This window comes from Kogia breviceps, chromosome 19 (assembly GCF_026419965.1).
Source record: "Kogia breviceps isolate mKogBre1 chromosome 19, mKogBre1 haplotype 1, whole genome shotgun sequence".
Taxonomy (NCBI): Eukaryota; Metazoa; Chordata; class Mammalia; order Artiodactyla; family Physeteridae; genus Kogia; species Kogia breviceps.
This window is the reverse complement of record NC_081328.1, coordinates 42231011-42258393: the sequence shown is the minus strand read 5'-3', so window position 1 is coordinate 42258393 and position 27383 is coordinate 42231011. Positions and strand designations below refer to the sequence as shown.

Below are 27383 nucleotides of genomic sequence, written 5' to 3'. Positions count from 1 at the left end.
ACAGTTATGAGAAGGCATAGTAGGACGGTGGTTAGCATGCCAGGTGAAGTAGGCCAAAACCATGTGAGTCAGAGTAATTAAGGACAAGTTAGGCAATGAACAGGTACATGATTTCATTGCCCAGTCTCAACCTTTTCCTTTCTCAACCTCTTCTGCCTCTGTTCTATTACAAGACATTCCTGGAAAAGCTATACTTCTAGGTCTGCCTGCAGTATCAATTAAAAATATCAAACCGAGTAGTGAGTTCAGTAGATAGTTCTTTGCTAAATAAGGACCAGAGTTGACTAAGTTTTGTCCCTTGGGTGAATGTAGAGGTCCTAATCTGGGGTAGGAAGAGGAGGAAGTGTTATAAAAGTTTTATTGTAAGTGAGTGGTAGATTAGGTGAAAATATTCAGTGGATAGTTAGTTATAGAGGAAAGACTCTGGCCAAGTGATAGAAATAATAATTAAAGGGTTAAAATGGCCAGGCTCTCCTAGGGAAAGAGAGTAGCTAAAGATCTTAATTTGGTAGTAAAAAAATTTTTTTCGTATCCACTGACACGGTAGCCAGAGATCACTTTATAAAGAAGTTAAGTGAGGACTTCCCTGGTGGTCCAGTGGTTAAGACTCTGTGCTTCCACTGCAGGGGGACATGGCTTCATCCCTGGTCGGGGAACTAACATCCCTCATTACGTGTGGCGCAGCCAAAAAAGAAAAAAAAAAAAAGGTTAAGTGATGAAAATAAATAGAAATAAGGTAATAAATTAGAGAAAAGAGAAGGGGCAAGCAGAGACCAGTTAATAGAAGATTGAACACACCAGAAAGAAATGCTAATTCTAAGAGCAATATCCTTAGAATTTGGAAAATAATTGGATGACTTTTTTTAATCTACTCCTCTGAATTACTCTAGAAGTGTTTTTACTAAGTGCCAGAGAAGGGATATAAAATCTTACTGTATTATTATTTTTTAATGTATATTAACTTAGATCATAAATCTTGAGAATGGTAGCTATCTTAAAATTCTTTAGCATTTAGCCCAACTGGGAAAGATATATAAATAAATGGCTTCTAGGAATTTTGAGCCTTTCCCTGGAAACTAAAGTTGAAAGATAAAAGGATAGTATAAGGGTAAAAATACTGAGGTTAATATGAGGAAATAGGCTGATGTTCATCCTAATATAACATTAAATTAACCTAAAATGACATAAATAATGACATTAATAGTTTGTGTTTTCAGATGACAGATGGTATATAATATGAAATCTTGTATTGGGAAAATGTAGATGGGCACATCATGATGTCTTTTATCATTTACAGTGCAATTTATAATTCACAAACCTTAGACTTTTTGTGTTTTACAGTCTGTTGCCAGAATCGGCCAAACTGGAACAAAGTCTGTCTTCTCACAGAGTGGAAACAGTCGAGAGGTAACTCCAATTCTTGTTGCACAAACACAAAGTTCTGGCCCACAAACAAGGTATTTATTATGGTGTCATTATTTGATATTGTTCATTATTTGATATTGTTTCTTATTGTGAAACATGATTGTAATCCTTCAGTTTAGGCAGGTTTTGACTGTCCCAAGAATTCTAGAATGACTATTGTAAATTTTGAATATGTTAAATTTGAAATTTCTAACTTACTGAAAAACAAGTTTAATTTTTAGTTGAGTATTATAATGCAAATCAAGACAAGAGTTAGCTAAAATACCTTTTTACTCTAATTGCCTCATGAATTTGTTTGAACTAGATATTCTGAGCAGTCCTCCAAAATAATTTTCTTCTTTTTTTATATGACATTCTCCACTGGTCAAGTACAGATAGATTATTCTCCCCTTCCCCTATTATGCATTTCTATAAATAGATCATAATACTAATCTTCCAATAAATCTTCAAATAATGAATCCATTTCCACACAGAAATGGTGTTAAGTAGGATCTCTCTTCTTGTTCAAGGACTCAAAAATAAATTATAGCTAATGTTTTAAGAGAAAGCTCCAACTTTGTCTCCTAAAATAATGAACATGTACCGTAAGTCTTAAAACAGACATACATGTGCATATACCTTGACTATATAAAAGGCCTCAATATTTCTAAAATGCCAGGATGGTAAGTCTCATCATGAGGGCCAGCTCTCAGGCAGGTGACAGTGATTGCCTCAGGCTCGGTTATGAGAAGGAGCCTGAGGCCTCCTGCAGAGCAGTATTAATGAGGCCAAGTATATGCTAGTCTTGAAGAATACATAAACATAATTTACTGAATTATACATTTCACTTTAAACAAATATACTAACTGTAATATGCATCAACTATAATGATTTTGTGTTCTTTGTATTATTAATTCCATTTTATCTTCTCTTTTTTTAAGTTAAGGTATAGTTGATATACACCACTTTATCTTCTTTGTTGCTTGTTTTAGTTTCCTACAGCTACTGTAACAAAGTACCACAAACTGGGTGGCTTAAAACAACAGAAATTTATTCACTCACAGTTCTAGACAGTATAATCCAAAATCAAGGTATAGACAGGGCCCTGCTTCTTCTGAAGCCACTAGGAGAGGATCCTTATCTCTTCTAGCTTCTGGTAGCCCCAGGCAATCCTTATTTTGTGGTAGCACAACTCAGTATTTGCCTCTGTCTCCACATAGCCATCTTCCCTGTGTGCCTCTATTCAGATTTCCTTTTTCTTATTAGGACATCAGTCATATTGAATTAGGGCCCACCCTGATGACCTCATCTTAACTTGATTACATCTACAAAGACCATATTTCCCAAAAAGTTCACATTAACAGTACTGGGGGGTTAGGGCTTCAACATACCCTTTTGGAGATACAATTCAACCCATAACATTGCCTTATTAACACTTTCTCTTTATTTTGTCTTTTTAGAGGTCATTTTAGGGTTTATATTACACATTTTAACTTATCAAAGTCTACCTTCACATAATACTATACCATGTCACATACAGTATAAAACCTTATAACGGTATGTTTTCATGCTCCTCTCTCAGTCTGTATGCTATTGCTTCATATATTTTACTTTAGAGTGGTAGTTTCTGCCTTAAATGGTTATCTTTAACAGAGATTTTTTTTAATAAGAAAAAGAAGTCTGGTTTTTTGTTTGTTTGGTTTTTGTGTGTTTGTTTTTTTGCGGTACGTGGGCCTCTCACTGCCGTGGCCCCTCCTGCTGCGGAGCACAGGCTCCGGACGCGCAGGCCCAGCGGCCATGGCTCACGGGCCCAGCCGCTCCTCGGCACGTGGGATCCTCCTGGACCGGGGCACGAACCCACATCCCCCGCACCAGCAGGCGGACTGTCAACCACTGCGCCACCAGGGAAGCCCAGAAGTCTGTTTTATAGATACCCACATACTTACTGTTTCTGGCACTCTGTTTCTTTCTGTAGATCCAAATTTCAATTTGGTATTTTTTTTTCCTTCATCTTGAAGGACTTCTTTTAACATTTCTTGTAGTCTGTTGGTAATGAATTTTTTTTCAGCCTTTGTATGCAGAAGAAAGTTTTAAGTTCACCTTTGTTTTTATTTTTGAAAGATATTTTCACTGGGTATTGAACTCTTTTTTAAAAATATTTAATTTATTTATTTATTTATTTATTTTGGCTGCACTGTGTGTGTCTTAGTTACAGCATGCAGAATCTTCATTGAGGCATGCAGAATCTTTAGTTGTGGCATGCAGACTTCTTAGTTGCAGCATGTGGGCTTCTTAGTTGCAGCATGTGGACCTTTAGTTGTGGCATGCATGCGAGATCTAACAGTTCCCCAACCAGGGATTGAACCTGGGCCCCATGTATTGGGAGCACGGAGTCTTACCCATTGGACCACCAGGGAAGTCCTGGGTATGGAATTCTAGTTGACAGGTTTTCTTTTTTTTTTCTTTAAAGATGTTTCTTTACTGTGTACTGGCTTGCATTGTTTCTGACAAGAAGCCTGTTGCCATCTTTATTTTTGTTTCTCTATGTATGTAATCTGTCTCTTTTCTCTGACTCTTAAGATTTTTTCTTTATCACTGATAATTAAGCCATTTGATTATGATGTGCTGTAGTGTGTTTTCTCCTTTTCTTGGCCTTCAAATTCATTGAGCTCCTTGGATCTGTAAGTTGATAGTTTTCATCAAATTTAGCTAATTTGGGGCCATTATTTCTTCACATACTTTTTCTGTCCATGTCCCTCTCTCTCATTCTGGGACTTCAAGTACATGTATATTAGACTGTTTAAAGTTGTCCCACAGTTCACTAATACTCTGTTCTTTTTTGTTTCCAGTCTTTTTCTTCTCTTTCATTCTGGATAGGATTTACTACTATGTCGTCAAGCTAACGAATCTTTTCTTCTGCAGTGTCTAATCTGCTGTTAATCCCATTCAGTGTGTGTGTGTGTGTGTGTGTGTGTGTGTGTGTGTGTGTGTGTGTGTATTTTATCTCATCTCAGGCATTCTGTTTTTCATCTCTAGAAGTTTGATTTGGTTCTCTCCTTAACATGCCCATGCTTTCTTCTGCCTTTTTTAACATATGGAACTACATTTATAGTAGCTCTTTTAATGATCTTAACTACTAAGTCTTACTGTGTTTTTTATTGATTGGTTTTTCTCTTCAGTATAGGTTATATTTTTCTGCTTCTTTGCATGCCAAGGTTTTTTTGTATGCCGGTTATTGGAAATTTTACATGGTTGAGTGCTGAACTTTTTGTATCCTTTTAAATATTTTTCAAGTTTTGTTCTGGGATGCACTTAAATTTTATTTTTAATATCTTTATTGGAGTATAATTGCTTTACAATGGTGTGTTAGTTGCTACTGTATAACAAAGTGAATCAGCTATACATATACATATATCCCCATATCCCCTCCCTCTTGTGTCTCCCTCCCACCCTCCCTATGCCACCCCTCTAGGTGGTCACAAAGCACCGAGCTGATCTCCTTGTGCTATGCCGCTGCTTCTCACTAGCTATCTGTTTTACATTTGGTAGTGTATATATGTCAATGCCACTCTCTTACTTCATCCCAGCTTACCCTTCCCCCTGCCCATGTCCTCAAGTCTATTCTCTATGTCTGCATCTTTATTCCTGTCCTGCCCCTAGGTTCTTCAGAACCATTTTTTTTTTTTAGATTCCATATATGTTAGCATACGGTATTTGTTTTTCTCTTTCTGACTTACTTCACTTTGTATGACAGACTCTAGGTCCATCCACCTCACTACAAATAACTCAGCTTCGTTTCTTTTTGTGGCTGAGTAATATTCCATTGTATATATGTGCCACATCTTCTTTATCCATTCATCTGTCATTGGACACTTAGGTTGCTTCCATGTCCTGACTCTTGTAAATAGTGCTGCAGTGAGTATTGTGGTACATGACTCTTTTTGAATTATGGTTTTCTCAGGGTATATTCCCAATAGTCGGATTGCTGTGTCATATGGTAGTTCTATTTTCAGTTTTTCAAGGAACCTCCATACTTTTCTCCACAGTGGCTATATCAATTTACATTCCCACCAACAGTGCAAGAGGGTTCCCTTTTCTCCACACCCTCTCTAGCATTTATTGTTTATAGATTTTTTGATGATGGCCATTCTGACCAGTGTGAGGTGATACCTCATTGTAGTTTTGATTTGCATTTTTCTAATGATTAGTGATGTTGTGCGTCCTTTCATGTGTTTGTTGGCAATATGTGTATCTTCTTTGGAGAAATGTCTGTTTAGGTCTTCTGCCCATTTTTGGATTGGGTTGTTTGTTTTTTTGATATTGAGCTGCATGAGCAGCTTGCATATTTTGGAGATTAATTGGTCAGTTGCTTCATTTGCAAATATTTTCTCCCATTCTGAGGGCTGTCTTTTCGTCCTGTTGATGGTTTCCTTTGCTGTGCTTTTAAGTTTCATTAGGTCCCATTTGTTTATTTTTGTTTTTATTTCCATTTCTCTAGGAGGTGGGTCAAAAAGGATCTTGCTGTGATTTATGACATAGAGTGTTCTGCCTGTTTTCCTCTAAGAGTTTTATAGTGTTTGGCCTTACATTTAGGTCTTTAATCCATTTTGAGTTTATTTTTGTGTATGGTGTTAGAGAGTATTCTAAGTTTATTCTTTTACATGTAGTTGTCCAGTTTTCCCAGCACCACTTATTGAGGAGGCTGTCTATTCTCCATTGTATACTCTTGCCTCCTTTATCAAAGATAAGGTGACCATATGTGGGATGCACTTAAATTACTTGTTAACAGCTTGATCCTTTCAGGTTTTGCTTTTTAATTTGTTCGGTGGGACAAGTGCAGCCTTTAGTCTGGATTAATTTTGCCCCACTTTGAGTACTCTACTCAATGGCCTGTTTAGTATGAGGTTTTTTCACTCTGGCTGTTGAAAATATGAGCCAGCCCAGACCAAGGTGAGCTCCAAGAATTGTTCTGCCTTCTCCTTTTCAGTAGTTCTTTCACCACATTCTGGTAGTTTCTTCACTGCAATACTGTAAAGCAATTCTGATGCTAACTACCCAGACTTAGCATAGATTCTGCAGGCTATGGTCACAGTCCCAATAAGACTGTCATCAAGTCTTACTGACTTGCCAGTTACAAGCTCAGGGGGTCCCCAGGCCACTCACACTTCTAATCAAGTGGCTACAAATTTGAGGATTCATGTTAGCCCCTCAGGTTTGGTAATTTGCTAGAACAACTTACAGAATCTAGGAAAGTGCTATACTTAAAATTATAATTTTATTATAAAAGATACAGAGCAGGACCAGACAAATGAGACCCATAAGTTAAGATCTGGGAGAGTACTGAATACAAGAGCCTCTGTGTCCTCTCCATGTGGAATCAAGATGTCACCCTCTCGGCATATCTGTGTGTTCATCAACCAGGAAACTCAACCAAGATTTGATGTTCAGAGTTTTTAATGGGGTTTTATTACATAGGCATGATATATTGTGTCATTGACCCGTTGAATGAACTTAGTCTCCAGCCACCTTCCCCTTCCTGGAGGAGGTCAGGCTAATATCACCTAGCTCAAAGCCCAGTCCTCTAGTCACATAGTTAATCTTTCCAATATGGCCAGCCCCCCCATCCTGAAACTATCTAGGACCCCACCATGAGTCACTTCATTAGCATAAACTTAGGCATGGTCCCAGACACCCACAATGAGTAACAACGATATCACTTGGGAAATTCTGAAGATTTAAAAGCTCCCTACCAACAACTTGGGACCAGACTAGGCAAATTATTATACAACACTCAAACACCTGCACTAGTCAGTTTTCAGCTGAAGACTCTAGGGAAGCCTCTTACAGATCTTTGGAGCTCCCCACCTTTCTGGTGCTGCAACCTGCAGATTCTAACTGCCTTGGCTTCCCTGAATTCTCAACATTTTCTTCTCAACACACGGAGACCACTGAGCTCTAGTTGTGTTCCCCTTCCCTGCCCTGCATCCTCAGAACTTTCCTCAGGCATGTGCTACCTGCTGTCCAGTGTCTGAAAAACATTGTTTCATATATTTTGTTCAGTATTATAGTTGATTAAGATGGGAGAATAAATCTGGAGTAAATAATTCCATATTACTCTATCATAATTGGTAGAAGTCTGTTCTTTTATTTAGTACTCTTAGCTAAATCACCCAAGAAAGTTTGTGTGTCATTTTCTCCACATGTTAACCTCTAAAAATCATTTCTATAATATTTCCAAGGCATTTTCCTATAATTACTAGGATATTTCATATATTATTGCAAAGCCATAAGATGATGCTATTTACAAAAACTTTTAAAAATGGTATTTCATATAATTGGCACATAGTCAAATTAAGTAGTAAGTGGTAGAACCTGATTTCAAACTTCAACAGTCTGATTCTGGAGCACATGCCTTTCAGTGTCAAACTCCTAGTTAAACAGATGCAGTATCCTGTTTCACTTTTCTGGTGCCTGTCAGACTTTGAGTTTTTTATTTTGTCAAATGGCCCTTTGGAGCTAACAGAACCCTAATGAAAATTATAATATAGGGATGTCTTCTTTAACCTTGTAGCCCCAGAACTCTCTTATTATTTTTACTTCTACCCCCGCAAGATGTATGTTACCCTCATGTAGCCTTTTGCCTGTTTAAAGCAAGCTCAGCATCTTTCTCAGGCTTGTCCTCTCTATAAACTTCTCCATACTATGAAATTATTCCCTCCTACTTCTCAGGCAAAAGTCTTTTCTATAGTTATGTAATCTTATTGACAAAATATAGCTTACATGTATAGTATAAATGACACATAGTTGTTCCTGCCAAGTAAAGGATAATGTTACTTTGAAAAATGAATAGGTTTCTGGAAAAGGCAAAACTATGGAAACAGTAAAAAGGTAAGTAGTTGCCAAGGAAGGAGTAGGGATGAGTAGGCAGAGAGCACAGAGGATTTTTAGGGCAGTGAAAACGTTCTGTATGATAACATAATGATGGATGTGTGTCATAATACATTTTTCCAAACCCATAGAATATACAAAACCAAGAGTGACCTCTAAGGTAAACTATGGGCTTTGGATGATTATCAATGAGTGACGATGTGATAGTCACTGTAGATTCATCAACTGTAACATTGTTCCACTTTGGTGGGGGATGCTGATAACGGTGGAGGCTATGCATGTGTGGGAACAGGGAGTATATAGAAATTCTCTGTACCTTCCCCTCAGTTTTGCTGTGAACCTTAAACTGTGCTAAAAAAAAAAGTATTAATAAAAAAATTATCATTAAAAAGTAAATTGGTCAACCCAAATGACCTCACTTGCTGAAAATCTCTACATTGAGATTGTGTCTTTGAAAGCCTGTGCATTCTTTTATTCACTGGTCAGCTTCTCTTTTATTTTCAGAAGCTTCTTTGACCCAGACTCAGGTAATTAGTAGGATTTCCCATAAGCTGTATAAACTGTAAATAGTTTAGTCCATAGACTTACTGTCAATTAGATAATTTGAGGTTTAAATCTGCTTGCTTTATAACAATGGAATTCTTTTTTTTAATTGAACTATAGTTGATTTACAAAATTTTATTAGTTTCAGGTGTACAGCAAAATGATTTGTTATACATACATATATATATATACATATATTCTTTTTCAGATTCTTTTCCATTGTAGGTTATTAGAAGATACTGAATATAGTTCCCTGTGCTATACAGTAAATCCTTGTTTATCTATTTTATGTATAGTGTGTGTATCAAGAATAAAATTCTTGTATCTTAAGATTTGCCTTTAAAGTAAAAAAAAAAAAAAAAGCTATCCAAGTGATTATTAGATTCCTTTTGCTCTAAACAGAATAATCCCTTGGTGTGGCTGTTTGAATTTACAGGATAATAACTTCCCAGGTATCAGTTGTTCTAGTGGTATTTATTTGTTGGCAAATACCCCACATTTAGACTGTCCATGTCCAGCTTTCTTTTTCTTTTTCTCTAACTTGCTATAGTTGCAAATGAGGGCTAGAGATAATTGGTTTATGGATGTGTTTACTATTTTATTGACCCACAATTTTTATGTGGATTGTTTTAAGTTCAAATTAGCGATTTCACATAGAGTGAAGATCTGTGCTATAATTTTTATCATTTTATCATAACAAGAATCATCTTTTAAATAAGAGTTTTCATAGGGGGATGAGAAAAGGACTGATCTCATCAACTTTAGAATGCAAACATGTTGAATGCATATTTTTTAATATACTTGAAACAATAGTTAATGGTCATAAATTGAGGTTTTTTTTTAATGTCTACTTTTATAATTTTTTAGTACAACACCTCAGGTATTGAGCCCCACTATCACATCTCCCCCAAATGCACTGCCTCGAAGAAGTTCACGACTTTTTACTAGTGACAGCTCTACAACCAAGGTAATTTAAAGATTTCCGTATGTCACATTTACTTAATGCTTCCTCCTCTAAAATTTCTGTTCATCGATGACTCTATGTCTGATGAATAAATTAGGAGACTATTTAAAAATTGTTTAATGTTTTTTAATTTGGAGGACCATCTGTAACATTTGTAAATTTTCTTGGTCCTTTAATAAATATAACATTGTAGAAATTACAAAATCATAGTGATGGAGAGCAGGTCAATGGTTATTAGGAGTTAGAACTCAGGGGAGGATGTGACTTTTACAGCATAGCACAAGGGAATTTCTTTGTGTAGTGGTAGAGCAGTCTTATATCTTTATTGTGGTAGTTGATTACACAAATCCATACATGTGACAAAATTATACTGAACTATACACACCAAAATTTTTTTAAAGGTGCATGTGAAAACTGATGAAATCCAAATAAGATCTATAGCTTTGGTTGCTAGTGTTGTACCAATTCCAATTTCCCGGATTTGATGGTGTACTACGGTTATGTCAAATGTTACCATTGGGAAAAATTGCGGGAAGAGTAAATGGAAATTTTCTTTGCACGTTTCTTTGCACAATTGGAGGAACTTATACCTTTGGTAAATTTTCTTCATCCATTGACAAATATTATGGACAGTCTTTAACTTTGACATATATAGATCAGCAATTTTATACCTTATAAATTACAATGCTCTGAGACAATTAGATAGTTGTTGTATCTACTTACTTATTTTTAAATAATAAATGAAAGTGATGGGGTTTTTTTTAATGTTTGTTTGTTTATTTATTTATTTGGCTGCATTGGGTTGTAGTTGCGGCACATGGGCTCTTCATTGCGGCGCGCGGGCTTCTCTCTAGTTGTGACCTGTGGGCTTAGTTGCCCCACGCCATGTGGGATCTTAGTTCCCCAGCCAGGGATCGAACCCACATCCCCTGCATTGGAAGGTGGATTCTTAACCATTGGACCAGCAGGGAAGTCCCAAAAGTGATATACTTTGAATAAAGAGAAATGCTTACAGCTAATGTACCTTAAACACTAGTTAGTCAATATGATTTATTTTCAGAATTGTTGCGTTTCAAATTAAATGACTTTGATGACTTGTTTTCTGAGAAAAATACAGATCAATAAAAACTTTATTTTATATCTAATACTTGAGAAAAAGGGTTGGGGGGATGTCTAAAATAAATGAGTATAATAAGTTTGGGATTTTCCTTCTTGTTACAGGAGAATAGCAAAAAATTAAAAATGAAGTTTCCACCTAAAATCCCAAACAGAAAAACAAAAAGTAAAACTAATAAAGGAGGAATAACTCAACCTAACATAAATGATAGCCTAGAAATAACAAAATTAGACTCTGCAATCATTTCAGAAGGGAAAATCTCCACAATCACACCTCAGATCCAGGCATTTAATCTACAGAAAGCAGCAGCAGGTCTGTTTTAAATGCTTAATATCTTCCTTGTATTTTATTTTATTTTATTTTATTTTATTCACTTATTTTAAGTAAATTTATTTATGTTCATTAAAGTGCTTTCCATTTTTTTCTGGATAGATGTTGGAATTTTTAATGAATTATTTTGTAATTAGCCTTTCTAGAAAACCAGACTGCTTTACTGTGTTTTTCTCCTTTGTTTACTACATTGTTTTCTCCTAGAAGGTTTGATGAGCCTTCTTCGTGAAATGGGGAAAGGTTATTTAGCTTTGTGCTCATACAACTGCAAAGAAGCTATAAATATCTTGAGCCACCTACCTTCTCACCACTACAATACTGGTTGGGTCCTGTGCCAGATTGGAAGGGCCTATTTTGAACTTTCAGAGTACATGCAAGTAAGTATGAAAAATAGTTATATATGCCTTTCTAGAGATAATTTAAATTTAATTAAAATGCTTATGCTTGAGAAGCCTTAGGTCTAAAGGGTCAGTATTTATTATGTAATATCTATATTTATTTGTCACTATTTATAATTTGTCAGCACAATTCTTTCTTGTGTTAAGGGGTAGTTTAAATTCTTTGTGATTACTTGAGATAGATTTGTAGAGAACCCAAGTCATCCATACATTCTTTTTTTTTTTAATTTATTTTTCCTTTTTTTTTTGGCTTGTATCGGGTTTTACTTGGGGCACGCAGGATCTTTTGTTACGGCACATGGTCTTCTTGGGTTTCTCTCTAGTTGTGCCACTCAGGCTTCTCTCTAGTTGTGGCGGGAAGGTATTCTCTTTCTAGTTGTGGCACCTGGGCTCTGTAGTTTGTGGCACACGGGCTCTCTCCTTGAGGCGTGAGCTCAATAGTTGTGGCACTTGGGACACAACATAGTTGTGCTGTGGGGCAACTATGTTGCCCCACAGCATGTGGGATCTTAGTTCCCGACCAGAGATCGAACCCGCATCCCCTGCTTGAAAGGTGGGTTCTCTACCGCTGGACCACCAGGGAAGTCCCCATCCATACATTCTTATGTGAAACATTTGTACTCAGTTGGATCTGAAAATATGTATTTACCATGTAATAGACATTTATAATCAATTCTTTCTACTATATATATAGAGTTCTTACTGGGATGACTTTTTGGCATTTAGTATGTTTTATAAATTTAATACTATGAAGAAAGTTGTATGTAACCGAGAACATAATGTCCGTATTACAAGGCTTTTATCATTTTTATTTTAATTATATTTGTTGCTTAAGTTATCTGTTTAAATCAGGAAAGGAGAGGATGATTAGCCTAAAGCCAAAGAAAATTCTAATTTACTCCCCATTTCTTCTTTCAAAGCACTTCATCCCCCTGCCCCTAAACTTAAAATTAGAAAAATGTTTAAGAAAAACTTTCAGAAACCTATATATTAGTAAAATTTCTCTAACATAAATTATTTAAAGTTGATAATAAGGTCACTTATTTGCCCTGATTACTTTCAGCATATATTTGAGTGCATGTTGTATCCTAGACTCTCTTCTGTACTGTAATATAGCTAGACAGATAATTGCTTGCCTTCAGAGAGCTTACTTTCTAGTAAGAGACATATTGTAAGCCAATAAATATATAAGGACAGGCAATAAGTATATGAAAGAAATAGCAATAAGTCATAGCAATAAGCAATAATAATAGCAATAAGCATATGACATAGCAGTAAGTCATATGAAACAAAAATGAAGCATGGTAAGGAGATTGGGAGACAGTGAAGTATGGTGCTATTTTTTAAAAACCATGCTCAGAAAAAGGTTGCTTCTCCCTTAATGAGCCATACAAAGCTCTAGGGGTGAAGTGTACTTCCAGGTAGAGAATAAATGCAGAATTGTAATTTATTGTAAGTTACAATTGTAATTTATCTTGTAATTTTTGTAATCTATCTTGTAATAAATTGTAATTTATCTTATAATTTTGAGTACTAAAGAAAAAAGAGTTGTAGACCGAAAGACTTTTTCATTGCTGGATTGTGGTTTTTTTAATTGGTACACAGGTAAAAGCTTTGTTTGGATTATTTCTTATTTATTGTTTCATAGGTACTTTACATGAATTTTATTGTTACCCCTAATTATAGAGCAGATGTAGAACCAGATATTTAACTAAAGAAAACCTTTGTTTCAACTTAATTTAATAAGTTTTTTTTTTTTTCATTTTCCTTTTTGTCTATGGCACAGTCACTTTTCAGAGGAAGCAATAGATTCTGAAAAATTGTAAACCAGGGCTTCCCTGGTGGCACAGTGGTTGAGAGTCCACCTGCCTATGCAGGGGACACGGGTTTATGCCCCGGTCCGGGAAGATCCCACATGCCGCGGAGCGGCTGGGCCCGTGAGCCATGGCCGCTGAGCCTGCGCGTCAGAGCCTGTGCTCCGCAATGGGAGAGGCCACAAAAGTGAGAGCCCCGCGTACCGCAAAAAAAAAAAAAAAAAAAAAATTTAAACCAGAAGGTTTCCAAAACCTGTATTTGGCAGGTGGTTAGGTCTGTCTTCTCTTAGCCAATGCATGTTTGAAAAATGCCCGTTTGAAAAACTTATCTGTATAACTTTTAAGGTATTTCAGGGAAGTCACAAATCTAAGCTAATTTTAGATAGTATATGGCCATATCTAAGAATTGTTCCTATTTTTCTAGTTTTATAAATTCTGTTTCCATATTTTGTCATCTTCATTTCATTAAGAGTAGACCAGATATTCCTTATTCTAAACTAAACTTGACTTTCAGAATTTTTAACTTACTGAATTGATAAACTGGTGAGCTACATAACCCAAAGCCTCAAACTTCAGGGGAAAGAAGCACAGTTCTGGAAGATTTGAGTGTGGTGAGGAAAAACTTTGACCTGGTAGCTGAGAAGGGACCCTAAAGTCAAGAGAGTGCTACAGAAGAAAAGGGAATTATACTAGGCAGGGACTATAGTTCCTAGCAGGTAAGACATTGATGGAAATATTCAGTGCTCAACATGCCACAGGGTTGACAGCCAGCCAAGCCTGTTTTTCCCCTAAAGTTTTAAGCTCAACCTCTTAATAATCAGTACAAAAATAGGTTTTGTATTACAGAGGTCATTCTTCTCTCACCTTTCCTGAGAGTTATTCTATAAAGCCATAATTAAAACATGGAATAGTGTTTTTTGAGAATAAAATAGTTGACTTCTTTCTAAATTATTAACTTCGTATAGATATCTCTTTTGTCTTTTTGGTGGAAACAAATTTTATTTTCAGAATTCATGTTCCTGCCATGACTTGTTTATAAAAACTCGGTTAAGTGTGAATATGATTACATCAATATTTGACCTACCATGGAAGCTTGCTCAATTTGGCCATGTGTTAGTATCAATACTAGTTCACATAAACACTGTAAAACAAGGCAGCGTTTAGGTCCTATGAGAACAGTGCCCAGCTCTCTCCCTCTATATATGTAAATTGTATCAACTTGTTTTCCCCTTACTAGTTTTTGTATTTCAGGCTGAAAGAATATTCTCAGAGGTTAGAAGAATTGAGAATTACAGAGTCGAAGGCATGGAGATCTACTCTACAACACTTTGGCATCTTCAAAAGGATGTTGCTCTTTCAGTTCTTTCAAAAGACTTAACAGATATGGATAAAAATTCACCAGAGGTAAATTAACTGAAACACTCTGCTTATGTGGCTATATTTTTCTAATTTTTGTTTTTTTGCCTCACCAGCGCAGCTTGTGGGATTTTAGTTCCCTGACCAGGGAGTGAACCCGGGCCCTAAGCAGTGAGAGTGCAGAGTCCTAACCACTGAACCACCAGGGAATTCCCTGTAGCTATCTTTTGATCATTTTACCAAATGGAAATGATCCAAATCATTCATTTAGTATTACCCACACTTATTTTCGTATTCTTCTGTATAGGCAGGGACTCAGAGAAGAAGGGGAAATCCTAGAGTATATGGTGCAGATTCACAAATAGAAAAATCATAAAGCAGATATTTCATTCAGGATTAATCAAGATTTGGTTTTGTTATAATTGCTGTTGTCACCAAGAGTAGAGTTCATTAAACAGAAATAGAGATTTTTTAAAGTGCTCATTTTAAATTAAAATAATAATTTTAACTGTCATTTTAAGACATAGGCACAGTTTACATGTTTCAGTCCTATAAGGATTTTATTTCCGTGCATCTCAAGATTAGTGGTACTTCTGTAACATATTTAAGCTTCTGTAGTCTCCATGAACACTGAATTGGCAAATACTGAACCATTGCTCCTAGGGGAAATACACACATATCACACTTGGATCCACCAGTGATCACTAAAGCACTGCAAGTATTGATTTTGGTTTTACAAATAAATTTTAGAAAGTAGACATATTTGCCAATATGGAATCCATGAATGAGGATTGACTATATTAAAACTCTTTCAATTGTTGTCTTTCTTTTCTAAGTAAGATCTGAGTCTTGATTTTAGTCATAGATTGCTTTTGTTAGAAAAAAATAAAACAAAATTTTAATTGTGCATTTGGTTCTTGTTTCCATTTTTTTAAGGCCTGGTGTGCTGCAGGGAACTGTTTCAGTTTGCAACGGGAACATGATATTGCGATTAAATTCTTCCAGAGAGCTATCCAGGTTGATCCAAATTATGCTTATGCCTATACTCTATTAGGGCATGAGTTTGTGTTAACTGAAGAATTAGACAAAGCATTAGCTTGTTTTCGAAATGCTATCAGAGTCAATCCTAGACATTATAATGCATGGTAAGTGCTAACAAAGTACAAAGGCAGTGTCTTATTGATGGGGCTGATACTCAGTAATTTTTCTTGTTAGATATCTCTTTGTTGTCATGAATTTGATTACTAACTAATACTTAAGAATGGTACCTACTAGTTGATAACTTCTAACCAAAATGTTTTTTTATGTGAAATTTATACCTTTAACAAACCCTTAACTAATGCCAATAGAATTCCAGATCCTTATATTCAACAGTTTCAACCTTTTCTCTTACCAAATTTTTGCAAATAGGTGGTTTTGTTACTTTGATTTGCTACTTTTTCTGAGACCACTAAAATGGTGATTAAAATAGAAAGTGGTTGGGACTGTGGAAGGTTAATCTTTTGGGTTAATCATTATAGCAATTTTCTATTTGTCACTAAATCTGAAGCACTAGGTTTTTGAAATACATTTTTTCATTTGTGTATAGGTATTTTTTAATGGATATCTCATTTCTAAGTAGTTACGTTGCCTGAAAGATGGCCTGATAAGTGCTAGCTTCTGCCAACCTATTAAACAGTCAGGCTTGCCAACATTCACATAAAGTTCTCTGTGATATTTTCAGAGCTCAGTTCTTAATAGGACTTCTGTTGTTTTTTAAATGAGTACTATCTGTTCTGCTATATTGCAATAGTTGCATTCTTAAAAAAACTTTACCATATCAAATATTATGCTATAAAAATAATTGTTTCAATTAGAGAAAAGGAGGAATATTTAGACTAGCAAGCTTTTACTGGGAAGAATTTCAATATTGAGTTATTTAGGTAACTATATAAGTATTTAACTAAACATTAAGCAAATTTGTTTTTCCAACTCCAAGGTAAGTAGTCTTTCTTCAGTTATCTCCACTTTCACCATTATTAGCACAGAACTTTTCATACCTTTTCTTCACCTCTAACACAATTATAATAATAAACAAAACCACACAAATAAAGCAGATATACTATTGTGCTTTTTTTCTTAATTATTTGATGTTTATTCCCCATCATCATTAGCTAGTTTAGCCAAGAGGGATTCTTAATGTAAATCAGTCACAATGTATTCATTTGATGTTTTGAAAATTCAGGAAAAATACCTGTATATCAAGTTAATATACTGTTACATAGTCTTTAAAATGTATAATTTTGAAGTCTACTTGAAGCCTTTAAAAACTATAATTTTGAAGTCTGTAAATTTTGAAATCTATAGGAGCATATTTTTGACACAGTGAGTCGGGAGACGGGATGGAAGCAGAACATGACACTATGCATATTCTAATTATAGTATAAAATATATATGCATTTGGACAAATAACATGGAAGTAGCATTGTTAGGAGTTTAGGGTCTAGAATCATAAAGGAAGGAACTGATTAGAATCCTTATTAGCTGTATAACTTTGGGCAAGTTATTTAACTTCTCTAAGCCTCAGTTTCTTTATTTAAAAATGTGATTGGTAACAGTACCTATATCCTTGGTTCCTTCTAGGATTAAATGAGATAAATCACACAAAGAATTTAACAAAATTATTGGCACACACACACATGATAACCACTCAGTAAAAATTAGTTACTAAATCTAGATTGTAGTGGTGGGTCTAAGGATGTGGTTTCTTTTTTCCCTTATTGTTATAGTTTTATTTGATTGATTGATTGCTTGACTGGATTGGATTTGTTGTTTTTACCTGTTTTTACCTGTAAAAGTGACTTGTCTAGAATTCTTTAACAATTTTTTATCATGACTGATAGTTTTTGCCTATCCTAAGACCATCAGTATTTTTCTACTAGTTTATTAAAATGCCACATTCCATACATATCCTTTTATTAGTTGAACTAAATTAGCAGTTCATATCCCTAAAATTGTACTTTATTTTAAACTCTCAGGTATGGTTTAGGAATGATTTATTACAAGCAAGAAAAATTCAGCCTTGCAGAAATGCATTTCCAGAAAGCACTTGACATCAACCCTCAAAGTTCGGTTTTGCTTTGCCACATTGGAGTAGTAAGTAGCTTTCTAAGTATTGTTCAGTTAATCCCTTTTGAAATGTTTGTTATTGACTTAATTGCTATAATGAAAATTAGGCCTTTTTGTTATTGTTATTCTTGAAACAATATCCTAGATTCTTTTACAGCCAAAAATATTGCCTTTTTGCTTGGCATAAAGAGAAATCACTGGAGTACCCTCATTCCTTAGGCAAGTTACTTAATTTCTCTGAGGTTCTATTTTATGAATGACAAGTAATACCACCTTGCATACCTCTAGGGTTATTATAACACTCATATGAGATACTTCATATTTTTGAAAGCAGTTTTCCATGTTAATATTTAGCTCCTAAATTAAGTAATTAATAATTTAAGGCAAATGATTTCCTGTATTTTAGCCTCTGAGTGTTATAGCTATGTCAGGACTAATTAAAATTCTTATAAGGCAGTGTGGATTGCCAATTTTATATTTATATTTTTTTAATGTATCTGATAATAAGTTGTACTTTGATAAGATAGGAGAAAAGGTATGTTTGCTTTTAAAAATCTCATTTACTAGTTTCTCTGCAAGCATGGTACCTTAAGTTCTTTTTCTTGCCCTCTCACCCCCTTCCCCTCTCTCTCTTTCCTTCCCCTGCCCCTTTTTCTTTCTCTCAGCAAATTTGGCTTTTGTGTGAACAAGCGGGCAATATGAGGAAAATTATATTAGTTTGGAATTTCACTATTCATTTTGGGGGAATAATTGTAGTTCTTTATAACAATTTTCTTTAAAAATGACATGGTATGGACTTGAAGATATGGGGAGGGGGAAGGGTAAGCTGTGCCGATGTGAGAGAGTGGCAGGGACATATACATACTACCACATGTAAATTAGATAGCTAGTAGGAAGCTGCTGCATAGCACAGGGAGTTCACCTCTGTGCTTTGTTACCACTTAGAGGGTGGGATAGGGAGGGTGACGCAAGAGGGAAGAGATATGGGAACATATGTATATGTATAACTGATTCACTTTGTTGTAAAGGAGAAACTAACACATTATTGTAAAACAGTTATACTCAAAGATCTTAAAAAAAATGACATGGTAACTTCTTTTATAGTTAGATACTGTACAAAAAAATATAAAGTATGTCAAATTAAAGATTTTTTTTTCCATCACTTTACTTAAGATAAATCAAACTTGATTATCTCTTGATACCTTTTAGTGAAGTTGAACATTTTTTAAAGTAGGCTTGCTTCTAAAGTTATTGTGAAACAGATTGTTTTATAATTTTGAGTGGTTTCTTTGAAGTTTTTAGATAAAAGAGTATGCTCCTCTGTTAGGGAACTAGTATTTAGGATTTCAGTTCTGTGGGCAGAATATTTGGCCACATGTAGTAATAACCTTCTGCAAAGATCATTGCATAGATGAATTTAGCACCAGATGTCAGCAGTACCTACTCTCACATTCTTGTTCGTTAAAGTTCCACAATCACATCCATTCACTCCACTTTATTTTATTAATTTATTTATTTATTTTAATTGAGATTTTCAAGGAACATAATTTCAGTTTTAATCCCACTTTCCAATCACACTCAAATTCCAGGTAAGAGACTGGGTCAAGGTTTCATAATTATACAATATAAAACAGACAAAGTGTGATGGTTGAACACCCCCCACTGGCCAGTTTCTAAAGCCCATAGTCCAGCATTGTGTGATCTGTCGGTTCTAAGACCTACAAAGGTCACTTATCTTTGCTATAGTTTCCCTGTTTTTGTTTTTTGAAGTATAGTTGATTTACAATGTTGTGTTAGTTTCAGGTTTTCAGCAAGATGATTCAGTTATATATATATATATTCTTTTTCAGATTCTTTCCCATTATAGGTTATTATGTGATATTGAATATAGTTCCCTGTGCTATACAGTAGGTCCTTGCTGTTTATGTATTTTGTATATAGTAGTCTGTATCCGTTAGTCCCAAACTCCTAATTTATCCCTCCCCCACCCCTTTCCCTTTGGTAACTGTAAGTTTGTTTTCTATGTCTGTGAGTCTGTTCCACTTCATTTTTAACATATAATTCATCTAAGGAGGAACAGAGCAGAATATGAGTACACATGAATAAATAGTGAGACTTGGTTGGGTTTTTTTTAAGTTATTTAAAATAAATTATTTACTACCCAGAATTACGCGGGCCTCTCACTGTTGTGGCCTCTCCCGTTGTGGAGCACAGGCTACGGATGCGCAGGCTCAGTGGCCATGGCTCACGGGCCGAGCAGCTCCGTAGCATGTGGGATCTTCCCGGACCGGGGCACGAACCTGCGTCCCCTGCATCGGCAGGCGGACTCTCAACCACTGCGCCACCAGGGAAGCCCAGAAGGACCATTTTTAAAACAAATTCCTAAAATAGGTAAAAGTGTAATTGTTCTGAGTGAAACAGGGTTGGTAAGTTTTAGAGCCAAATCCTCTAGGGGTTCTTGGATAAAGTTTTGAAAAGTCTCATATTTAGAGGACCATAATAAATCTGTTAAAATGTGAGTATTATCTAGCTAAATAGTACAGATTTTCTTGAGAAGGAAGACAAAGGTTTTTCTTATCTTTTAGGCTTAAAGGTAACCAACTATCTACTCTAAAGATAGAATCTTGATTATCATTATGTAGGGTAATGGTGAATTGGGAGCTATGTTGGTTTTGAGTCACACTATTTGGTTTTCACCTTTCCTTATAAATATCAAAAGGAAAAATAGGATCTTTATTTCTTACAGGTTCAGCACGCACTGAAAAAATCTGAGAAGGCTTTGGATACCCTAAACAAAGCCATTGTTATTGATCCTAAGAACCCTCTATGCAAATTTCACAGAGCCTCAGTTTTATTTGCAAATGAAAAATATAAGGTAAGATATATATGTATCTTAATCGTCCCCAACATTGTACTGCTTAAGTTTTGCCCCTTTTTTAATAAACTAAAAATTATTTATACTTGAATTTTTATCTTAAATAGTCTATTTTCCCCATTTTTAAAAGCTATTAATTTCTTTTTTGCACCTGTGTGATTTTATTTCTTCATGAGAAGTACTCATGGGAAGGATGGGTGTATGGATATTTAGGAATATATGTTATCCCTTGAAAAGATTTCCTATGTGGAAAGGCAGTTATCTTAAATGTAAAACCTAAAATCCTGTTAGGACCAAAATATGTGAACAGATGACAAATGAATGTGTGCATTTTTCAATAAGTATTTGAGTATCTGTTATATGTCAGGCACTAGGAATATAGTGGCAAATGAAGCAACCATATTTCCTGCCTTTGAATAGCTTACCATCTAGTACCCTTCTAGAGGAAGAACAGACATTAATCAAATAATCACAAGAATAATACATAAAGGAAAAGTATACATAGTGAGTTATGAGATCTTATAACAGGGAGACTAGGTAATCATAAACTATGAATACAAAGTTTTGATTTTAAGTTCAGGTTACTTTTTAAATAAATTCAGGCTCTTTCTACTAAAAACAGTTAAAAACTTACCAAAAAAATACCCGAAATTTAAGTGCATGGAAAAACTTGGGCTAAATAATCCATTTTAGTAGACTCTTTCCCTAGAAATCTGTTCTTCCAGTACACATTGAAATTTGCTGAAATCGAAAAATACAAACTTGGTGGTAAGCCCTTAACTTTTTACAAGACTAAGAAAGATATATAAAGGGATTAAATGTATAATTTATTCTTTGTCATTTATTCAATAATTCTTCTAGTCTTGCTCTGGTTTTCTTTTTGAAGAAGTGGATGTCTAATCCTACTGTTCTGTCCTTTTAAAACTTCTTTTAAATCTAATAAACACTTTTAACTTGCTCTTTGAAGTACTATAATTCTAATTCAGCATTTGTTTTCATTTTTTTGCTTCACTGTACTTCTCTAGATATGTGGTCAGGTTTTTCTGTTGAAGGATTTTATTCAATTTATTGTTCTTAAAGCCATTTTAATGCCACCACACCTACCAGGAATGCCATGTAAATCAGCCCTATACTTGCTTCAAGAAGCTCATGTTCTAATCTGACCCACTGTCCAGGCCATAATGGTTATAGTCATTTCTGAGTACCAGCTTGGAGCTTGGCTAAATTATAAGGCCTACTTTGATGCATGGATTAGATACAGGTAGAAAAAGGGCATAAGGAACAGTTACTGATTGCTTCTGAAATGTCTTGCCTCCCAAATGAAAATCAAATTGTGTTAGAGGGCCACCTCAGTCTCTCTATGGCAAAAACATTGCTAGACACCACCCTGTTTAATGTGTTGTGTTGATATCTAGTTGTGTAAGTCTTAAGTCTTTTAGGGCAAAAATGAGAACTCTGGTGCTGTGTTAGACACTGTTTCTCACTATTTCTCACTATTTTTCTATTTGCAAGTAGATTATCGGGGGGGGCATGATAGATACATGAAATTTTGATAACAATTGTAACGTATAGTCATAGGAAAAAACACATCAGTTCTGAACTGTGTGAACTGTGTGTGGTTTAGAAGTATAGAAGTTTTGGGGTACATTATCTTGATTAAAATTTCTTTAAAGCAGTGATTCTCAAAGTATGGTCTGGGAACTTCTGGTGGGGATGGTCCCAAAAACCCTTTCAAGAAGTCCACAAGGTCAAAACTATTTTCATAATAATATTTAGATGTTATTTGCCTTTTTCACTTTCATTTTCTCCCCAGTGTACAGTGGAATGTTTCAAAAACTACTTGATGCGATATCATAACAGATTGAATGCAGAAGCAGATAAGAGAGTCCAGCTGTCTTCTGTTAACCAGAGATTTGCAAAAATGTTAAGCAATGTCACTCTTCTCACTGATTTTTTACTGTTCTGATTAGAAAAATATTATGTTAGTTAACATAACTAGGCTAGATTCCTAACAGTGGGATTGCTGAATCAATGTTTACCTGCAGTTTTGTTTTGTTTTTTTTGTTTTTTTGTGGTACGCGGGCCTCTCACTGTTGTGGCCTCTCCCGTTGCGGAGCACAGGCTCCGGACGCGCAGGCTCAGTGGCCATGGCTCACGGGCCCAGCCGCTCCGCGGCATGTGGGATCTTCCCGGACCGGGGCACGAACCCGTGTCCCCTGCATCGGCAGGCGGATTCTCAACCACTGCGCCACCAGGGAAGCCCTGCAGTTTTTAACTTAATAGATAATGCTAAGTTGTCCTAACACAGAGGTTGCATCAATTTACATTTCTGCCCTCGGTGATGAGAATACCTGATTTCCCTCACTCATGGTAACTTTATGTAACATCAAACTTTTTATTTTTGTCCACTTACTAGGTGAAAAATTGACAGTATCTCATTTGGGGAGCCAGTTTTTTGGGGTTTTTTGTTTTTTATTTTTGGCTGCTTTGGGTCTTCGCTGCTGTGCTCGGGCTTTGCGGCGAGCGGGGGCCACTCCTCGTTGTGGTGTGCGGGCTTCTCGTTGCGGCGCATGGACTCCAGTAGTTGCAGCATGTGGGCTCAGCAGCTGCAGCTCGCGGGCTCTAGAGCGCAGGCTCAGCAGTTGTGGCACACGGGCTTAGTTGCTCTGCGGCATGTGGGATCTTCCCAGACCAGGGCTCGCACCCATGTCCCCTGCATTGGCAGACAGACTCCCAACCACTTCGCCACCAGGGAAGCCCCAGTTTTTATTTTTAATCATCATATCTTTCTTTTAAATACAAATGCAATTTTCCTATCTGTCTTTTCAATCTCCTGAACCTTTTAGCAGTGGTCAGAAAATTGCTAGATAATTTTAACTCAATTCAGAGGGCTAAATTTTAGGCTCTTCATCATTAATTAAAATGGCAGGTTGGTATTCAAAGCTTAGTGCTGGTGTTAGGGAGAAGGTAAATTAACAGAACTTCAGAGTTGTTCTGCAACTTAGTTTTTAAAACGCTTTCATATTCAGTGTGATGGAGTTTAGTTATTTTATTAAACAAAATGGTGACAAAAGCAAGGTTGTCACCTCCATATTTCACAAAGAATTGTGTGTGTTTTCAGTGAATTTTGGTGAATTCCTGCCACTTCTTAGTTCCTGTTGTCATAAGTATTTTCCTTGCATTTTATTTTCACAACAAGAATTAATGCAACAAGGAAGTACATTATTAAGATCTAGTAAGCTTTAGTTAAGATGATTTGGGAAATTAAATAAAAACACTTGCTTAGTCAAAACTGTACAATTTTGCTACTGTGTTTTTCTTTGCTTTTTTCAGTCTGCTTTACAAGAACTTGAAGAATTGAAACAAATTGTTCCCAAAGAATCCCTCGTTTACTTCTTAATAGGAAAGGTAAAGATTGGGGCCCTGGTTCTAAACTGTGACTTTCATAACAAATATTAATTTTTGAAGAATAAATATATTTTATTGTACAATATCTGTTGGGCAAATTCAACTACAGCTCTGAACTAATTGCTCTGGAAATAAAGAATGGATTTAGTTTTAACATTTAAGAAGATGATATCCTAATGAAGAAGCAAGAACACACACCCTATAACCCTAATCCTTCTATAGTTTTGGAAGTGTATTAGCACTTGCAGCCAATGGTCAGTAATGAGTTCATAACTGAGGCTACCTCAAGGAAAGCCCTTAGCTTCCAATTATCAATAAAATACTCAAACATCCCCCAAAAGAAAAAAAGTAATGCTGCTGTGTTGTTTAGTTTGAATAAATGGCTTGCAAAATTTCCAAGGCCAGACTAGTCAGGATTTTACACAGTAGGCCCCCAGATGCCAGTTGGTTAAGGTAGCTGAGGACAGTGGACAGGTGCTGAGAGTTGATGTAACTCGGTTTAAAATCAGTGTAAATGAATGCTAATCAAGCAGCTTATAGTCCATTTCTTTCCATTATCATTGTTCCAGACAGAGTGAGATTTATTGGAAGCTCACTACCTGAGATAGATAGGCAAGGAATTCTGAAAATAATATATGAATATATTAAAAGGAACTCAAAAGTTGGTATGAATTCTTGATAGGATGAAAATGTCCTACTCATCAGAATGAATTTATAGCACATAATCAAGAGCCTAATTTAAATTTAAAATATTTAGGATTTTATAGCTGAAGCTTACAACTTAATGAAAAATGTAGTGCTGCTGTTTATTTTTAGGTTTACAAGAAGTTAGGTCAAACGCACCTCGCCCTGATGAATTTCTCTTGGGCTATGGATTTAGATCCTAAAGGAGCCAATAACCAGATTAAAGAGGCAATTGATAAGCGCTACCTTCCAGATGATGAGGAGCCAATAACCCAAGAGGAACAGATCAGTGAGTATCATCCATGTGAATTAGGTTTATATGTGGTTATTCAAACTAGAAAGCTAGTGAAACACCACATCAGAGTTGGTAAGATGAAACAGATATTTCTTTATGGCACAGAATAAACATGGAAATTTTTTTGAGTATTCAGAAAGCTACCTTTTGTATAAGGACTTAGGGACTGCTTTTTTATTTTATCTCTAACCATGTTAGATTCTTTACACCAAATGAAATTTTAGGGAAATTGAACAGGGTAGTATAATAACAGCATGCATATGGAGCCAGGTAACTAGTTTCAGTTCTGGATCTAGTTTGCTGTGTGATTTTTGACAAATCCATTGCTGATTTTTACCTAAACTTCAATCTGTGTAACTAATGCCTGCCTTATCTGCTTCATAGGAATGTGGTAGGGGGAGAAAAGATGATAAGTGTGACTATGTTGAAAACATTATAAGTGCTAAGTGAATGAATAATAAATTTGTGCACATTTTAAAGTACTGACAGATTTGTAGTAGCTATTCAAATTCTATGTAGCTCTCACAAATCTAAAATCTAAATATATGGCAAATATATTTAAATGAAGAGATCAAGAAAAGAGGAAGGCACAAAGAATTAGATTGATAACTTAAGGCAGTAAATACTCTATCCCTATATTGAATCACTATATTGTACACCTGAAACTAATATAATATTGTAAATCAGCTATACATCAATTAATTAAAAAGCAAAAAATATACTCTATTGCTTAATTGAGAGTATATCTTAAAATAATTAGAGCCAAGACTTAAGATATTAATTTTTTTTAATAAGAGAATTGAGAGACCTCTGATGAGATAAACTAAGATGGCTTTGTTCCAGAAATATATTTAATTCTATATTTTTGTGAACTAACGGGGACTGTCCCCAAAATGGAGTCAACAATTGGATGGAATTTCAGAGAATAGTTCTGATTCTTAGGTTAGGAAGAGGAATTCATTAGGGAGAGGCAGTTTTAGTAGTTAAAACTCTTAAAGGTTAAATGCAATAAAATAATCTTAGACATGCTATAAAATAAGGAACTTGAATTGCATTTTATTGAAGGATATCAGGATTTTTAAGGGCTTTTATTTAAGGTCTCATCTCTCTGAATATAATAATTTTCTTGTTTTCATGAACCAACAAAAAATATTTGTCAGATATCTTACTGTAGACTTTTGTTTTATTTTTAAAGTGGGAACAGATGAATCCCAGGAGAGCAGCATGACAGATGCGGATGACACACAACTTCATGCAGCTGAAAGTGATGAATTTTAACTTCTGAAAATCAAGACTTTTGCAACTGGATGTGTGACTAGTGCTGACGTGTTTCTTGTCCTTCCATATACTGAGTCTTCACTCTTGAGCCAGCAGTGTCATCATCCATCACTTATACCCTGAGTGTGCCCCTTTCATTGGACCCTGACTGTACACAGAATGAAAGGCAGTGCAATATTTAGCTGCTAACAAGACTGGCTCTTTCACCAGTATGAATGACAATTTAGGGGGTAGGGTGGGAAACTTTCTTTTCTTTTTTTTCTTTAATCTCCCTTTGTTGCAAAGCTATCATGGAAGGAAGAGTTTTGTTTTATCTTGAAGGAACCATTAGATATGGAAAATGGTGATGAACCAGAATCTCTTGGTCATTTTTCCAACAATTTGTTTTTACTTGGTTCTGTTCCTGATAAACAGAGTGACTGACCTTCATTTCTAGCTTCTTCAAGAATGGTGTTAGCAAGTGCCAGATGGAACAATAAAAGACATTGCCTATAACAGAGTAACTTGATTGCCAAGGAATGTAAATTACCTTAAGCTTGCAGTGTCTCCCATAAACAAATATAATGGGCATATTGGAACTCATATGTAGGAATCAATATCCCTCCATACAGTGTACACTTACTTTTGGCAAGAATACTTTATGTCTAACCAAGAATTTTAATTTATTCATCTTGCTTCAAAGTGTTGATCATTGTTGTCTAGGTATTACAAACTTTAAAATTGGTCCTTACCATATTGCCTCTTCTCTTTGCGCTCTGTGGGATCACCTTTAACATTCAGAAATGATAGAAGGGTTGCCCACTGAAAAGCCAAAAAAAGGCTCTTAATAACCATTTAAGTTCACCAGAAGAATCAAAATGAGAACACTAAATGGAAAGAGTTTAAGAGATCATGATAGTGAAAGCCTTAATACAATCAGAA

At 35.5% G+C, this 27383-nt stretch overlaps 1 protein-coding gene across 10 annotated transcripts in view; it reads left to right on the top strand.

Annotated features, from left to right (window-relative positions):
* The window catches only part of CDC27 (cell division cycle 27), a 57355-nt gene extending 30394 nt beyond the window's left edge, over positions 1–26961 (top strand). For 4 of the 10 annotated variants that reach the window (XM_059048758.2, XM_067020684.1, XM_067020677.1 and 1 more), the window contains 11 exons: positions 1342–1457; positions 9703–9802; positions 11021–11228; positions 11451–11623; positions 14710–14862; positions 15751–15959; positions 17832–17949; positions 20669–20797; positions 24131–24205; positions 25022–25178; positions 26380–26961. In XM_059048758.2, coding sequence (XP_058904741.1) covers positions 1342–1457; positions 9703–9802; positions 11021–11228; positions 11451–11623; positions 14710–14862; positions 15751–15959; positions 17832–17949; positions 20669–20797; positions 24131–24205; positions 25022–25178; positions 26380–26462 — 1521 coding nt within the window. In that variant the 3' untranslated portion in view covers positions 26463–26961. The remainder of the gene's footprint in view (positions 1–1341; positions 1458–9702; positions 9803–11020; positions 11229–11450; positions 11624–14709; positions 14863–15750; positions 15960–17831; positions 17950–20668; positions 20798–24130; positions 24206–25021; positions 25179–26379) is intronic. The other 6 variants (XM_067020683.1, XM_067020681.1, XM_067020679.1 and 3 more) reach the window with 3 other exon arrangements.
* Positions 26962–27383: the final 422 nt, after the last annotated feature.